Genomic DNA, 17,869 nt, shown 5'->3' with positions numbered 1-17,869 from the left:
ATGTTTTCACCCAACTAACAATCACACACAAATGTCCATCTCTTTATTTGCAACATCCCCAAATATTTCTTGTAACTCAATCACAATCCTGCAAAATGTAAGAGGTTATTTGAGATCTCAAGACAAGAGTTTGATTTTACTGCCTCAAGGCAGAACAGAACTAGTTTACTTGAAGAAAAATTTTCATCATTCAAAAGCAACTGTGTATCTAGTAAGCAAAAGAAACCACATAGAAAATTCTGCCAAGATTTAAACCTGCTGCCCTCTTTTTTGCACGGAGTGGTTGTTTCTGTCAGTAAATCAGAACTTGCTGTTTTGATTTTCACAAGATTTTTCCCTTACCAACTCATTGCCTTAAACTTCGTTGTATAAAACATTGTACATATGCACAAGGGTATCACACCACCAAAGTGTGAAACAAGTTTGTTTTGTTTTAGTTTCCTGGGGCAACTGGAAAGTAATTAAGCTCTCCTAGAAACTTTCACCTCTGATGGTTTGAATTTAGAGGGAAAGTCTGTTCTTTCTCAGCCTTATCTTTGTTTAAAAACAAATGTTGACACATACTGCTTCCATTATAACATTTGTTTTAAGCAATTTAAGTTACAAGAGTTGATCTAAGATGTTTTGGTTTGATTTGGTTTGGGTTTTTGGTTAATCATATTATAAACAGTAAAGCCAAAACAGCCTCAAGATGAAAGTTTTACAAGTTCTTTTGAAAATTCTTTAGAAAGCTTTGGTGAGAGATAATTTAAAACAAATTAAGAAATAATGCCATGCATTGGTTAAATTGCCATAATCCAGTTCCTACTCTCTTTCTCTCCCTCCCTCCCTCCCTTTCTTCCTTCCTTCCTTCCTTCCTTCCTTCCTTCCTTCCTTCTTTCTTTCTTTCTTTCTTTCTTTCTTTCTTTCTTTCTTTCTTTCTTTCTTTTTGTCATTCAAGAGTTTCCTGGAATTCGTTGTTTATGTCTGTCATAGTGACAGCGGGCTAGATACTAGTCCCTTTAACTGTGTTTTAATGGCGATGTATTATTGCATGATTTATCAACATATGGCAGGTGGAAGCTGACACAAATTATAATGAAAATTAAAACAGTCATTTATGCAGCAGGCGATTATCATTTAAGGAACATTTATTTGCAGGCTTTAAAAATGAGGGTTTAGAATCAAATGATTTTTAGAATGAAAGTTTTAACGACCGTTACCTTTTTCCTGCAGCCACTCCTCTACAGGCCGGTTATATTTGAAGGGGATTTTCTGTTTTACCATTTGGAGGCGTTCATTATCAGTGTTGCCTTTAAAGTTTAAAAAACAGCTTAAAGAACAATCTGAAAAGTCAATAGGTCATTACAAAACATCCTAGGTGTTCAGTTTGTTTTATGAAGACTTTTAGAGAGAGAGATCAATTTATCTTTAGTAGAGGTGGAGTTGAAGTTGCTCTGCCCTAGGATGACAGGTCTGAGGTCAGATGGATCTCAGCTGTGCAGTGCTCCATCATGATTTGGTCATGTGATTTGGGATATAGAACTGTAAGCACTTGGGCTATTTACAGAAATCTCTTTACTTCTTTCCCCTGTCCCTTCCAGCTCCTTCCATCTACCACAAGATGGTCCCAGTGTAGCTCTATGATCTCATTGAGTTGAGTAAGTTTCCTACCACTACCATATCAATTTCACAATGCAAAAGGAGCATAAGGCTACTGTTTTTCTGGAGGGTTCCATTCAGAAGCACAGTGCTCTTGCAGCTTCTCCTAAGCAGCCATACTTGCTTTCTCTGAATTCTAGAAAAGGCATCAGAGAAAATTACCAAATCTCTGCTAGCCAAGGGAAACTGGCCAAGAAAGAGTTCTAAGGTTTTCTTACATTTTTTTTTTGTTTGTTTGTTTGGTTTGGGTTTCTGAGATAAAACTCTGTAGTTCGAATTAGCCTTAACTCATGGTAACTAGCCTGATTCAGCTCCCAGAGCTTGGATTCAAGGGAGATTTCTTACTCCAAAAGGAAACCCTGATATTATGGTACCTACGTAAAACTGGCAGAGGAGTACAGGTGGCACTGTAGCTCCCTATCCGTTTTATTGCACATTTTAAGCAGATGGGACCCACAAAGAACACAACTACAGGCAAAGGAAGTTAATCTGCTGTATAGCATTTGCAGACTTCTAAGCATTTACATTTTATTATTTCTAGAATATGCTGGCTCAGCTGTGCATTCTCTCTTTTCCTCTCTCTATCTTCTCGTCTCATCTTCTATCTATGAAGGGGCTTTCTTGAACAAGAATCTATTAAAAAATCCTGTTAGGAACATTTTTTTCTGAGCATGAAATATCAAATTAGTTTCCGGCCTATACATTGTTTTTAACTGCTGATATGGCTCCTCTTCCTTTTGTAACTGCTATTACCACTCCTGGGTGGTTTCTGTAGTTAGGAGAGACTTGGAAAGTGGTGGTGTGGAATTACACCCATAATGAATATGCTTCCAATAACAAAATAATGAAGGCGTGCTTTGGGAACTGTTTTAGTTCATTGGCCAAGCTCACATTAATTTAGTAAAAAGCAGTGTACTGCAATTCATCATGTTCAGTTCAGAGCCCTGTATTAAAACTTAGGGAACTTCATTCCAAATTACTAATATTTTTAAAAGGAAATAAAAATTATAAAGCAGGTGGCTCAGGAGCAAATTTCAGAGAAGTCTAGAAGCCAGATTGAATATTAGGCTCTAACAAAGCATCAGAGCAACTAAATAGAAGTGAACTATAACATTAAAATCACAGAGCCATTGCAATGCAGAGGTTCTCATTGGTTGAGAAGATGTCACATGTGACAATTAGGACCTGATTGCTGAGCTTGGACCGGGAAGGTAGGAGATTGGATAGTACTGTTGGGGGATGGATTTTCCTTACAAGCTTCTCTGATTAAAACATTATTCAAAAATTTCGAGTCATCATTAATGCCCTGGAATGTAAACAAACAATCCACAGCTCATGAGAAGCAACTATGGATATGCTCCTAGTCCACATTGCAGATCTCTATCTGCCTACATAAATAATAACATTCCAACATATCAAAGGGCAGTTTTAGCTCATTGGGGGCTCTGTTGTCCAGCAACTCATGTCTTTGGCTTGTTGCCTTGCTCTACCAAACAAATAAAAACTTACTGGGGGATAAAGCACATAAAAGGGACGGAACAATAAACAGGTTTGGATTCTCATGGACAATTTAAAGCTTATTTCAAAGTGAAGCATCATAAATGGTAGACGACAACAAGCAAAGAGGAAAAGTCAAGAAGTATCATCATTTCTTGCTGTCTCAATATGACCAGAGTGAAGGACATTGGCTTAACTGCCCCATAGAACTGTAATTTCTGATCACGATAATTGTTGTCTCTGGAGAACAAATGTATTTTATGTTCTATTTAACCAGAACAAATTGGGTAACTTTTCAAATGTCTTCACAGCCAAGGAGCACCACATCTACCCAGCAGGTGGCAGGTAAGGTGTGCTCTGCCACAGTACAATGAGATGTCACGCTGAGGAACAGCAATTGAATTGTACTGGATTCTTCTTTGACAGATTTTGCTGCTTTGAGTTTTCTGTTTTTATTATCATTGTTGACTACATGACTAAATACAGTGATAATTTTCACCCTACTTCCTGGAATGAATTAGTCAGGTAAAATGGAAACATAAAATAGGGCATCTTATCAACATGAAGGGCAAATGCTGAAATAACAACTGAAAGTCCAAATTGTCAGTATCATCTAGATACAAAGTTAATTAACTCACAGGCTATATTGATTTGCTTCCTCCAAACAGACAGGGTTCTTAGCTCTCCCAAAGAGCCCTGCAACCACAATTCATCTTCTTTTAACTATAAAGCAGTGTAGGAAATCAGTTAGGGACATAGTAATGGCTGGGAAAGGGAAGCTTTGGGGTCCCAATGGAGAAAAGCACAGCTGGAATTAATCTCTGAACTTTCTGAAAATATAAAGAGAGTCCATTCTTCTCCACCTCGGCTTTAAAGACATTTAGAAGCATGGTTTAAGTCTTGCACGCCAGACTGATACCATTTGGCACTGAGGACAGTGATCTAGCATGCCGTTAAAAGTCATGAGAGATGGAAAGCCATTTGGAAAACCACATTGGTTTAAGTCACCACATTAACATTGTTCTTAGTCTCTTTTCATGTTCTTGTTGGCTTTTATTTTAATTTATCTAAAACACTAGTAAACTCTGTTTAAGAAACATGTATAAGTGAATTAGTTCCTTTGTCCTGAGCCCCATTCCATAGATTGACAGAAGGGCAAATCTTATAAATGACTACTCTGGAAGCTTCACAAACCTCTTTAAATTCATATACATTCTTGTTAAATACACAATGAAGTTAACTTGTACTTCTAATATAACAACTAGTATGGACACTTAAAAGAGTATAATTGATTACTCAACAAAAATAATGCTATATTTAGGATAGAATGCCCTTATGAGTAGTAACTTAGAATGTCCTATAAATAAAGCATATACATTACTTGACAGAAGCATCAGTTATTTCACACACAAAGAAACCAATAAATTGTATAAGGAGCTCTTGAAATAAGTACTTATGTTAGTTATATGAATCTGACATCTACATAGAGTGCAATTTTAGAAAAACAAATAGTCACATTTTAGTCTACTTGAAATAGACTATGTATATATTTATTCTCTGTCACTCTTGGCAAGGTATTGAAATTTTCATACAGTTGGTTTCTTACAGTCTACTAGTACCAAACAGTTAGATTTCTGGAGACCTGTATTATATGCACTGTGAAATTATAGCATTTTGGAGAGCAGAAGGCTCTGAGTTGAATCACTAAAACCCAACTGGTTCATACACATACCACTGACCATCATGTGAAACTACCTTAGAGCTACCATTTAAGCCTTGACCCTTTGAGGATGAAAGTAATAGAAATAGAGTAAAGATATGATAAGGAAAGCAAATTGGCCTTTCAATTGGTCCCCAGCCTATATCAGTATCTCTTTGAGATGAGGACTTGAAATTTGTTAATCACCACAGTAAGATAAACATAAAATAAAATAAAAATATGATAAACATAAAGATAAAACATCCTTAAACTGGAGAACTAATGAATACAAGAAGAAAATTCTTACACAGAATAGAAAGCAATATGTCTAACACAATGATCCAAACATGGGCCCCTTTATTAGGAGTTATGCTAATTTTTAAAGTTGAAGCTATAAAATTTGGTTATATATCTATTTTGGAGCTGTAAATTTACCATTTATTAGCTTTATGACTTTGGGGAAGTCACTTAGCATTAGACACTTCCTGTCTCAGTTCACCATAGGACTTAATGCTGAGTAACAGGGTTTAAAACATACACAATCACTGATATATGGAATTTATTTGTGAGAGTAATATTAATATAACTTAACTCCCCTATGGCTCAAAGGAAGCACACTGGTTCCAGGCTTTGTTTCCATGTTGTTCAACCCATGTCAGTTATCATTCAAACAAACACTATATCTCATTTGGCCCCACAATGAAAAATCGGTCCTAAAACAAGCAAAAACATTCTAAATATCCCTCTGAATATCCAGCTGATGCTGTTTATATTTCTGTATTTTCTAAAATATATTCAGCTAACTCCATTTCCAAAGCAAAGTGGTTTTCTAAAACTGCTAAAACTAAAAGAGTAATTCAGGCACTGACAAATATGATTCCTTGGTCCAGCCGCAGGTAATGATGATATAGTACCACTGAGTTGAGGAAGAACATCTTAAAGGTTCTGGTAATTTGCACCAGACTGGCAGAAAATTCTTTTCTGCAAGTAGACTATTAATACCATCTGAAGTGTTGTCAAGCAGTTAAGCCATGCTAATGGGGATAACTGTAACAACATTAACCTGCATGAAATTAATGCCAAAGGTACTTTTGCATTTTGCTTTGAGCTCTGGAATGAGGAAAGACAAGTTTTCTTTATTGCTCTGTCAACACTAAAGAAATGACAATTCTAGGCTAATGAATGGTTGGAAACAGGGTATGGATTACAGCTGGTGGCAAAGAAAATCAATGCTGGTAGCTCAAGTCATAGGGCACTTCACAGGTTCTTACCATGCCTGTGTCCCGAAGGAACACTTTGTGAGTTTCAAAGCAAACATATAACACTGAAAAAACTGTACCAGGGAACTCTGCGAGTGTGGCTCTGGCCACATTCCTGGAGTTTTCCCAAAACGGCTTTCTAAGAGTCAGAATGGTAAGTGTAGTGCCCAAAGGGCATCTAAAATGTTCAGTCACTTGTGAGGGATGGATGGACTTCAACAAAGAGCTAATATCTTATATTTTATAAAGTGCCTTTCAACCAAAGAGCTCAGAATGCAATTATAAACACCATCTCATTAATCCTCATGACACACCTTTAGGCTGCAGGAAAGGAACTATTTGTATGTTGTGAGCCTTGATCCTTTAGTTTGCCTAGACATAGAAATTAATCTCTTAAGACAGAAAACTGGTTCGATGGAAGAGGGGAATTTAAAGACCCAGAACACGTGGGCATTATTAACTAAGGGGTTTTTTTGTACATCCACTCTACTAGTACTTTCAGCTGTAGAGAATTACCTCTCAGATAGCCACGTGGATCAACTATGTAGATGCTGATGCGACTGACAGTGCTCACTTCTGAATATTTCATGTCACTTTCTTCCTTTACAAAAGAAGTTGAGATATTCAGGCAAAGGTGTTACTCTTTCTAGCTACCCAAGTGGCCTGTCCTTATTCCTTGCCATCTGTTGCTGTCTGAAAACAAGTTTTTCATGCACATATGTTACCATCAAATGATTCTTTCATATCCTAAAAATAAATCAAGGAGCTACTTTTATTGGACTATTATGATCTGAAGAAATATAATGCAATGACTAGGATATATATCATCACTTCTTGTCTTTTCTCCATTCTTAACTGTCAGCCTGAAGCTCATTTTTTTCTAAAGTCTGTCCCTACTTTATGAATTCATCACGAGAATTTTGAATCTATCTTGGATTAACAAAATGAAGTCCAGGCAATTACAACATCTTCATTTCCTCCTATAGTCAGAGAATGTTCTGAAGGAATTTGAATAGAGCTTTTTTTTTTTTTTTTCAGTATTGTCAGATTTTGTAGCATTAACTTCTTATTTAAGAGCCAGTCACAAAACTGACATATTATAAATTAATGAAACATAAGCTTGCTGTAATACTTGCTTTCCTCACTCTTCCCTTCTGTGATAATTATGAAATACACACTGAGAGTATGCTAGTGGACTCTCTAGATTTTTATATCTGCTTTCTAGAAAACTTGTGTATTACCACATTTTTAAATTTCAGTTTCCTTACATGTAAAGTGTTATTGCTTTATTAGCTATAATATGGAATTGTTTCAAGAATAAAGCAATTATCAAGGTGTGCACCAGACAAATCCTAGATATAGGACTTCATTTCTGTTGTTTCAAATGAGTACCAGACTCTGAAGTGTTAAACTGAAAAGAGATAGTGAATTTAATAAAAATTACTTTCCTATATAAATTTTAGTGCAGAACATTTCTACATTTCCTTGTCAAAATAAAGTTTTATCATGCATCCATCAACCAATTGCCATATGATCCTTCGAGATTCCAACTTCAGCTCCTTTTTTTCCTCTTACCACTGGAGACTTCCTTGTGGCAAAAGCTACAGTGTTATCTTTGGCTTTATTCATCTTCATGACCCATGCACTCCTGTGTGTCTGCCTTCTACATAAATACCTTGTCTCTCTTTTGTCTTGTTGGCTTCTTTTCTTCCTATCTACTCTCTTCTCCCCATTATTGTCCAGAGGATATGACAACAAACCATGCTCTCAAAGCCTGAATGCTAGAATATTTGATTTAGAAATTCTGTTAATGCAAATGGACTTGTGTATAGATGGGAGTATTGGGAGAACAATTTTACTGGGTACCATATAGAAAAGTATAAATACTCAGGAAAAAGAATGTCGTCATGGAGAGATGGCTTTAAGTAAGTTTTTTGCTCTTACAAAAGTCCTGAGAGTGGTACACAGCACATATATTCCCCCTGCTTACAATGAATAGCCTATAACTCAAGCTCCAGGGGATCTGATACAGTCTTCTGGCCTGCATTGATAGCTGTACGCATATGATTATATGCTCTCATGAATGCCCACACATACATACTCAATTAAAAATAAAATACAATTTAAAAAATAATGTTATGCAAACATTTATATCTGTAATATTATAAAATTCATGCCATGTACTTCTGTTTAGTTATAATGGTATCACTGAGCCTTACAAGTAGAGGACTTTCAAATATTTCTTAGTTTTCTACCACTATAATGTAGTGCCTGAGGTTATTAATAAATGGAGAAGGTATATTTTGGCTCATCATTTTAGAGATTGCAACTTAAAATTAGATGATGACATTTGCTTTGTGGTTCTGGAGAGATATCAAGAGTACATGGAGAAGCAAAACTGCTCCCATTATTAGCCAGGAAACAAAACGAGGGAATCTAGAGATTCCAGTCATAGTCCCATTCAAGCTGTGCTTTCAGTGATGTGAGGATTGTCCATTAGATTATCACCGTCATATTTGTTTATTGTTGGTGTTTGTTACTGAGTGCATAGAGTCCTATTCACAAAGCTCCTATTAGTCCTTACATGTTTTAATATATGAACTTTCAGAATTCCTCCTTCCATATGGAGGTCTTTGATTCACTTGGAGTTGATTTTAGTGTCTGTTGAGTGATGAGGAATGAATTTCATTTTCCATATGTGGATATCAAATTTTACCAACACCATTTGTTGAAGATGTTTCTTTTTCTTTTTCCAGTGTGTGCTTCTGGGATTTTTGTCAAAAGTCAAGTGGCTATAACTGCATGGGTATAATTGTGGGTCTTCCATCCTATTCTTTGGGGATGCATGTCTGTTTTTGTTTAAGTGCCATGCTGTTTTTATATACTATGGTTCTATGGTATAATTTCAGATCAACTATTCTCATTTGTCTGGCATTATGCTTTTCCCTCAGGATTTATCTTGCTATAGATCCTCTTAATGGTTCCCCTGCCTCTAATGTAAATATCTTGATTACCAAACATTTAATATAAAGTCTTTGGGAACATTGAAAATCAAACTGACTTAAAGCCCTTGCCTAAGAGTGAATACAGACACAGCTCTATTTATGATGGTGTTATATTACAATAAGCACATTATAAGTCAAAAAGCAATTGAAAGTTTAAAATATATATAATGTAGCTAATCTACATACTCCAGAGTATGTATTATTCCCCCTAAATTATTATATATCTAAGTGGAAGTACCATCGATGCCTCTTCCACAAAGACAGAGTATATTGCCATCCATTTCTAGTCTACAAAATGATCAATACTCAAAGCATGCATATTGCTTTCACACCATCATAAAATTAAACAAAAAATGTAAGTTGAACTACTTTAAGTCTAGTACCAGCAGCATATTCCTTCCAGGGTCTAATGTCATTGCTTCCACATCATAAATCATCCATACATGACATGGTTAGGGTACAGGTGTGCATTATTTGTCTAAGCAACCACTATTTAACATGTGCTTTATTACCAACTGAAACCGAAGACAGCTCCCAGTTGATTTGTCTCCCATAAATATTAGTCTGTTTCCATTCATGCGATGCAAGTGTGAACTTCAAAGCAGGACTTTAATTACATCCCAATAAATTTATTCTCTTTTTGTTTCATAACAGCCTTCAAACCTGATAAGTAAATGTTTATGTCTGGATTTCTTTTGTGGTTTTGTTGGAGGTATCTATCTTAGCTTTGTGTCATCAGCAAAATTTAATAAGCCTATCTTTTGTATATTTATTTTAGTCATTGAAAATCTTTGCAAAGTGAGAAGATTCCAGTGTGGCATTATCAAGTCTACAAATTCATTGCAATTTGTTGCTTGATTTTCAAAACTTAAGCTAAATTAAAGACATTATTCTTTTTTAAGGACTTTTATGGTCATTGGTGTTTTGCCTGCATGTATATCTGTGTGAGGGTGTCAAATTCCTTGGACCTCATGTTACAGACAATTGTCAGGTGTTATATGGGTGCCTGGAATTGAACCTGAGTCCTCTGGGAGAGAAGATGGAGCATGTTAAGGGACTGCTTCTACAGAACCATAGCCGTAGACTATCAATAACTTGGGGGCTGTAGCAGGATATCAGAGAGGAGCTTTGGTGAGGGCGCAGTGATGATTATGTGCTAGAGGTCAGGAACCTGAAACCACATTAGTTACCCATTACAGTGAATATTTTCAGGTGGGGTTGATTGCACAAAGGGCTACACTGCATGATGCACCACAGCTACCGATGCCACTAGGTTGAAGAAGAGGTGTTGGAGAGGCGGAAAAGATAGAGGGGTGAGGTGGGTTTCTGTTTGTTTTGTCTTTAATTGATTGGAGAGGTGGCTTGAGGGGTGCTGTCGGGGTGAGTGGAGGATATGGAGGGACTGGTAGGTTAGTGGGATTGGGGTGCATGATGTGAAATTCCCAAAGAACCAATAAAGAATTATGTTATATATATAAAAAAAATTCTGGTATTACAAAGACAGTGTTTGTTGTCAGTAAATATAAAATGAGCCGATGACAAAATTCCATGCATGTACACACACAAGAGTGGGACACGGTAGAAGCAACAGTGTTGAACTTAGAACTTAAGCTTGTAAACAGTGCTGAGACACTCCTGTCCTTACTGGGATTGTGACAGAGATGTCATTTTCACAAGGCCACTCAAAGTTTATAAAGAGGTGGCCAAGGTAAAGAATTGAGGGAGTGAGGAAGAAACAGTCAGGAAATAAAATTAACAAGCTCCCTATGCTTTTGAGTGTGAGTGATCAGTAGCACAATCGACCTCCCACACAGAAGTAAGTCTCTAGAGGACCGGTGTCCCAGGGCAAATCTGACTACAATTGATCAGATGCTTGAGTGAGAGCCATCTGCCTAATCTGTTCCCAAAGCCTGACGTGTAGACACCATATGGTAATGAATGCTACTTTTATTATTTGTGGTTTCTCCCAAATAAAGTGGAGTGATTTCTACATAGCAAAACTTGAAAGTTACTAGGGAACTGAATGACCTCAATGGCATTTTCTCACTGCTTTCCTCGTGTTGTCCAGTGCAGGAAGAATTTCCACCACTACGCATAGGAGATTATTACATTCTCATTGCCTATCCACTTTCTATAATCAGCCAGAGGGCATGACACTAGTTTGTAAAAATGTGCTTAAATGAACCTGTGCTAGTCTCTCAAGCAGCATTGGGTTCTTTATTAAATGTGGTTAAATATTACCTACTTTTTGTCAAATGAAACATGACAATTTGTGGATATGACTCCCAAGTTTAAGAGACCCATCTTTTTATACAATATAAGATTTAGGGCATTTTTCCAGTTCTATTTTCTATTCTAACTTTCCCCTACTCATTGTTTTTAAGTGAACATAATCAGGGAATAGAGTACAGGTTCCTTATGTCCCTTGGGAGCTTACCTGAGTCACAGAAATTTGATCTCTTTGAAAAACTTACTTTGCCTTTCTCTCACCTTCACTGGAACTTCAGGCTAAGATTTCTTATTTCTCTTGTTGTTATTCTTTATAGTTTGAAGGAATTTTCCAATGACACATACAGTTGTATATGTAGGAAGTGGAGTGTTTGTTACACTGAGGCATCTCTTCAACCTCCTAGTTAATCACAAAGTAGCTTCTGGCAAGAAAGTTTACAAAAACTTGCTAACTCTTTGAAAGAAGACTTTTATATGGTTGGAAAGTCCTTAAAGAGTATCTGTGAAATATAATTTCCCTAATTTGGTGTTATTCACATTTCTGCGTCTTTGGAGTTTGGACTCCAGACTAGCCTGGGAGAGCATCAGAGTACAGATTTTGAATAATACCTCTTCTCCTCTTGGAGATATTAATTAAAGATGTATGTCTATGCTGATTTGTTTAGTATTATGGCAGTTCTAAGACTTCGAAGAATGCAACAATTAACAGCTATGCATCACTGTAAAATTTAAACATCAGTTATATATGCCATTATCATGTGGACCAAGATTCAAACAGTCCTAGTGAATAAGTCACCCCAGGGGACCCAGTATCTTAGTGCATATTGAATTCACACAATGCTTCGTTAACTCAATTTGGCAAAATTAATTCAAATTGATTTGTTTGTGAGACTGCAGATTAACCACAGATATGGCTGCAAACAAAGAATGACTGTAGACAACAATGTTTTACATTCAAAGAAATATCTAGAGTAAGTTTGGATTTAGTGTGAAGACTGTTTTAAAAATATAGCTGTCTCTTTAAAAAGAAAGGAAGATGAAAGGAAAGCCAGCAACAGAGACTATACCCTATATAGTAATCAAGTTTTACAACTGATACTGACCTATTACAAGTACTCCAAAACTCAGATGAAGTACTTGAAATGATCCAGAAATAATACAGAGATAAAATAATCAAATGGCTATTTAATTAAAAATAAAAAAGCTTAATTCAATTTAAGGGAAAATGATCAAATACACCAAGAAAATGATGAAGTAAGAAAAGCCGCCTCCCAAAATAAAAGTAGATACATTATGAGAAGCAAAGATTGACTTCAAAATACCAGTGCCGAAAAAAGATAAAATATAGACCTAGGGAGATAGCTCAGGTAGTAAAGTATTTCTTCCTGCCAGAAAACCCTAATAAAATTCCCATAATCCATTAGGATGGATGGAGAAAGGAAGGGAGGGAGGGAGGGAAGGAGGGAGGAAAGGAGATAGGGAGGGAAGGAAAGAGAGAGAGGTGGGGGGGTGAGCAATTATTCAGCAAAAGTTACTAGTTTCCAACTTCATTTAGAGACCAGACTGTAAGGTTGAGAGGAGAAATTTCAGCAGGAAAACCTGATAACTACCTTCAGGGCCCTTCTTCTCCTTCAGTGTGCCCAGTTCAAAAGTAGCTTACTGCTCATTGCAATGTCTGTACATCAGGTCGTTTGCAATGGGACTATGTCATTCCTCCTACAAGCAGTTGAGTCTCTTTCTACTTCGAGTCCTGGGTTGGCTGTTGGACATTCTCAGCTGCTGGTAATATGAGGTGAAAAATGAAGAGTACTTGGGCATATATGATTGCCCATCTCCCTGCCATAACATATGATGGCAAAATGAAGAGGGTTAGGTTAGGTTCTTCCTTCACCAGATGCGAGTGGTTGCCACCCAATCATCCTCTTTCCACTCAATACCCTCATCTGAGTTCTCACTACTGAATAATGAAACTATCAAGACTGTGAATTGGATCCTATCCTGAAGGACTCATTGGAGAAGAGAGTTCAAAGACAGTCAATTGTACTTGTCTCCAGCAATTCTGGCTATGCCCTTCTTCCACTTTAAAAACTGGAATGTTTATCAGACAAGTGGAAGTTGGTGCTTCAGGATGATCTCCATATAAACGACAAAACATGCCTCACACTTATCAGAGAAAAGACCGTTGTATTTTTTTTTTTTTACTTTATTATTATTTTTTATTTTACATGTCGATCCCAGTTCTGTCTCCCTCCCTCCCTCTCTTCCTCCCTTTCTCTTACCCACTCTGCCCCCCATGCACCATAACCACCCTCCCCTCCCATCCCCCACCCCCATTCCACATGTAGGGCTATGCCATTCAGGTGGGTTCATGTAAATCTGTCAAGTCATTTGAAGTAGGGTCTAGGACTTCTCTCCTGTCTCTAGGTTAAGGGAGTGTCCCTCCATGGGAGATGTGTCCACAAGGTCCTTTTGTGCACCAGGAATACATCTTGGTTCCACTATCTGTGGGTAGGGATCTTACATGCCACAAAAGCCAACATTTGTTTCCATTTCAAAAACTGTGAATCATTTTCCTTGGCTCAGTTGAGAATTTAAGAAAATAATTCATGCGTATAGCACAGTAGCAACCTTTGCCAAAGTGAATTCCCATCAGGTGGGCCTGTCTCATAGCCTCAGTTACATATATTGTAACATTTGTCTCAAAGTTTGCAATAACTTGTAATCTGGCCACAGGCACTCTGTGAAGAAAACATTTTCCCCAAAGTGTAAATAAATACACTCGAAAAAGAAGAATTACTTTCCTAATTTCTTTGCAGTAGAGGAAAACTGAGGGAGTGAGTTGGAGTCTTATGTGCCTGCTCCATCTAAGGGAATTCACACAAGAAGGACAGAAAGAAGGAAGGAGGAGATGAAGGAAGAAAGGGAAGGGAAGAAAGAATAATGAAAGGAAGAGGAAGAAGAAAGAAAACATAGGTCACAAAAATATAACACACCAAATAACACGTAAAATACAAAATAATATTTTGGAGTCAGGCAATCTGTGAAGGACTGGTTACTTGATATGGGGAACACAGAACTCTCAGATACAAAATTTGTCATCAAGCACCTGCAGAGAGCAATAAACAGCTTAGCCACTGTCTGTCTCTGGAGTTAAAGAAGTTTGGAATCCAGAGCTGTGGATGGAAGCAATGACCTGGATCCTTGCTACACAACTTCAGAAATGTACTCCTTTTCAAAGAAAGAATGAGCAAACCCAAGGAGAAACTAAATAATGCAGTCCCTGAAGGGAGGAGAGAAAGGTGAGGCTGTAGTTGGAAAATGGCAGGAAGTCAAGAAGAACTGATACTTCTCCATCCTTCTAAGAAGGAAGGACAGCATTTCCTTAATCTCTTTCTATCTGTATTTGAATGAAGAGTGGACACTTTAATAAAAAGAGTAGGATATGCTGTGACTTCCTGGCACCGATGGCTGTGAATTCTAATGTTTCCACAGGTGTTATTTAAACTTCACATAATCTTTGCCTGAACAAACATCACTTTTGCTCCCTTCCTTAAGTCTAACTTTCTCAAACCAATACTAATGAAACAATTTATGTTACAGTAGTTTATGAATGGTCCCTGGTCTGACATTGTCTGTGTCTACTTAGATAGCAAAATATTCACTTTAACCTTCTCTACCAACACAAGACATGAAAAACAAAACCTTTAAAACCAATGTTAGAAAAAAAAAGTTGCATCTTCAAACTGAAGCTGTTAAAAACAAGCTTTAATTGCCAGTCTTTAAAAATATATAGTTTAGCATAAAGCAGCCCTTACAAATGTATTTCCCTAGGCATTAAGAGTCAGTATTAGAATGACAATACTTTGGCATCTAAATGACAGGTAGGCTCCAGAGAAAGGTATCAAAATGATCAATATCTGAAGACTAAAGGGTTAAAGAAAGAGTAAGACCAACTAACTTTGTTCAGTATTCTGCATGACACCTCAAGGGACACATACTTGTCCATCATTGGAAGGGTATCATATCATGACTTGAGTATCAGTTCCTTTTGTGAGTATGATGCATAGAATAGCATTATAAATTTTGGCATTTTATAAATAATTTTAGGAAAGTAGCTGCGAATAAATTAGAAATTATTTACACATATAAGGCATATGAGTCATAATGTCCACTGTACTAGTTGTTATGGGTGTATTTTTTTGTATTTTTCTTTTCAAAAATGTCTTACCTTGGTACCTGGGCTAGTCATCTCTTTAGCTATCCCTCCGCTTCAACACTGGGATAAGCTCTCCAGCACTGCCTCAGCTAGCTCACTCAAAGTAGTATACAACAAGGAGTGGAGTCAGTTCTGCTCTTAGATCTTCAGATTCAGATCCCTCCAATTCCTTTTACTGCTTTGCCCGGAAAAGGTGCAGGGCCCTCTCTCCCAATTGTTGTAGAGTTTATAGGAGGGGATGGCAGGGTCAGTTCTCCTGCCCTCATGTCCTTGGGGCTGGCTCACCTGCAACCAACAACAGGGTCATCTCTATTGTACTGCTCAGAGTGAAGCAGAGATTCCTTTTGTTGGCACTGCAACCAGTGAGGAACAGAACTAGCTCTCCAACTCTTGTGACCCCAGAGTCAGCTCTCTAATCCACCATGATGGTGATAGGTTGGGGAGAGGGCATCTTTCCCTTACCCTTCTTACCACATGGCAAGTGAAGTGGGACTGACTCAGATCTCCTGCTCTCATGCCCTTAAGGTTGGCTCACCTGTGCCCCTGACCATAGAACACAGGGTCAGCTCTAGTGTGCTTTCCAGGTGAGGTACATCCCTATGATAAGGGGTAGGGCCATTTTTCCCAAGTGTAGGGGGTAAAGGGGAAGTGGGGGGCTCTCCTGCTGCAATATCCAGCAGGAGGACTATCCTTAGGGCTAGTGAAGGGTAGTAGGGCTAATTCAGCACAGCCTGCTTCAGGCCATGGACATCACCACAGACCCCAGCTGCAGCAGGGACATGGCTCTAGACATGGCCCTTGATAGCAGCTTGGGTCCAGCCACCACCAAGGCCCTAGTGGCAGCACAGTCCCTCTCATATCAATATGACCTAGAGCTAGGGCTATGAGTTGGCCCACCCCAACACCCACCAAATCTATTAATTGTTGAAGCACATGAAGGGGATGGTCCTACAGATCAGAAACAGTATGATCTCCATGATACAGAACAACAGGATATCCAAGAGGAGCCCCAGTGAGAGCCCATTATTAGTGGTGTAGCAAAAACCAGAGGCCTCGAGACAGACCAATGACTCTGACTCATGGCGATGAACACTTGTAAGTAAAGATGAACAGACTAAAGGATAGATAAACTGTGTTCCTCTAAGTTCCACACTACAGTTCCTACCACAAGATTCTTCTATTTGTTGTTGTCGTTTTGTTCCTTTGTTTCATTTGGTTTTGAGTTTTTCTTCTAAATTTGGTTTTGTTTTGGGGGAAGGTTGCAAGGGCTGATGCAAGGGGACAGGGAGATAAGTGGGAATAGAATGCATAATGTGAAAAACCACAAAAAACCCCACAAGAGTAAAAACCAATACCTTTAATCATGTATTGGGTGGTGTATGTGCACTCAAGTACAAGGAGTGTGTCAGATCCCATCTTCTGCAAGACTAGTACATGCTCTTAACTACTGACTCATCTCTTCAACTCTCAGAGTTTCTTATAAAACATATAGATATATTAAAAGTGAGTGTTGTAAAATATTTTATCAACCTACTTCTGTAATCTGCAACACCCATGACACTAATTACTGACAGATCTTAAGCACTAAAGAATATGCACGACATTGGCAGTCACTGACATGACACTGATATCTCAGGAGATAGGTGTCTGGAATCCAACAAACTTAAATAATATAACTTTAAAGGTTTAATGATCACTAAGTTTTTTATAATATTTGAAACCTATGAATGTCATTAAAACATTAATACCCAGCCCTCTCAGCCATTTCAATGTTAAATATACTGTAATAAATCTTGGCAATCTAAGAAACATATCTAAAAATATTCCAAACCAAAGCTTACTCTACTCTTGTATATTCTCTAGAAGTTTGGCACTTCCTAAGTAGTTGTAAGAAATAAATAGTCATGATTTAAAGAAATAATTTGAATAATTTTACTGACATGCCTAATCAAACAGACTTTGAAAAGAAATTAAAGCCTAAGCAGTCAGACAGATCTATTCTCTTGGTTGGAAAAAAGAGACAAATTATATCATCTATGAAATTTCACATTAGACTAATAAAATTAGTCTATGCTGTACAGAAATTTCTGAACCAACCAGGGAAATGTACCAGGTGACCTAGTATATTTATCACCCTAATTACTAGGTTCCTTTGAATTTCACTCTTTCAGAAACCTGCTTTTATCTTTACAGTAATGATCCAAGACATTAAAATCAGGCTTTGGAGTCACTCAGTTTGCCTTCTCGGGTTCACACAGTATCTATTGATGTTCCGTGCTGTCTTGTCAGAGAGCGCTTATAACATTAGGAAGTTGAGGGCGTA

General features: G+C 37.5%; 1 protein-coding gene across 23 annotated transcripts in view; it reads right to left on the bottom strand.

The window, feature by feature from the left end:
* Window positions 1-17,869, bottom strand: part of Nrxn3 (neurexin 3) — a 1,441,261-nt gene that overhangs the window by 127,620 nt on the left and 1,295,772 nt on the right. For 15 of the 23 annotated variants that reach the window (XR_007835231.1, XR_007835232.1, XM_051196126.1 and 12 more), the window contains one exon: window positions 1,203-1,292. The exons of the other annotated variants lie outside the window; for them this stretch is intronic. Coding sequence is in view for 13 of the 15 variants with exons in the window: in XM_051196126.1 (XP_051052083.1) it covers window positions 1,203-1,292 (90 nt within the window). In the remaining 2 variants the exon portion in view is untranslated. The remainder of the gene's footprint in view (window positions 1-1,202; window positions 1,293-17,869) is intronic. 23 annotated transcript variants of the gene reach the window in all.

Source organism: Phodopus roborovskii, unplaced genomic scaffold, assembly GCF_943737965.1.
Source record: "Phodopus roborovskii unplaced genomic scaffold, PHOROB, whole genome shotgun sequence".
NCBI lineage: Eukaryota > Metazoa > Chordata > Mammalia > Rodentia > Cricetidae > Phodopus > Phodopus roborovskii.
Note: the sequence above shows the minus strand (reverse complement) of the source record. Positions and strands in the feature narration are given on the sequence as shown.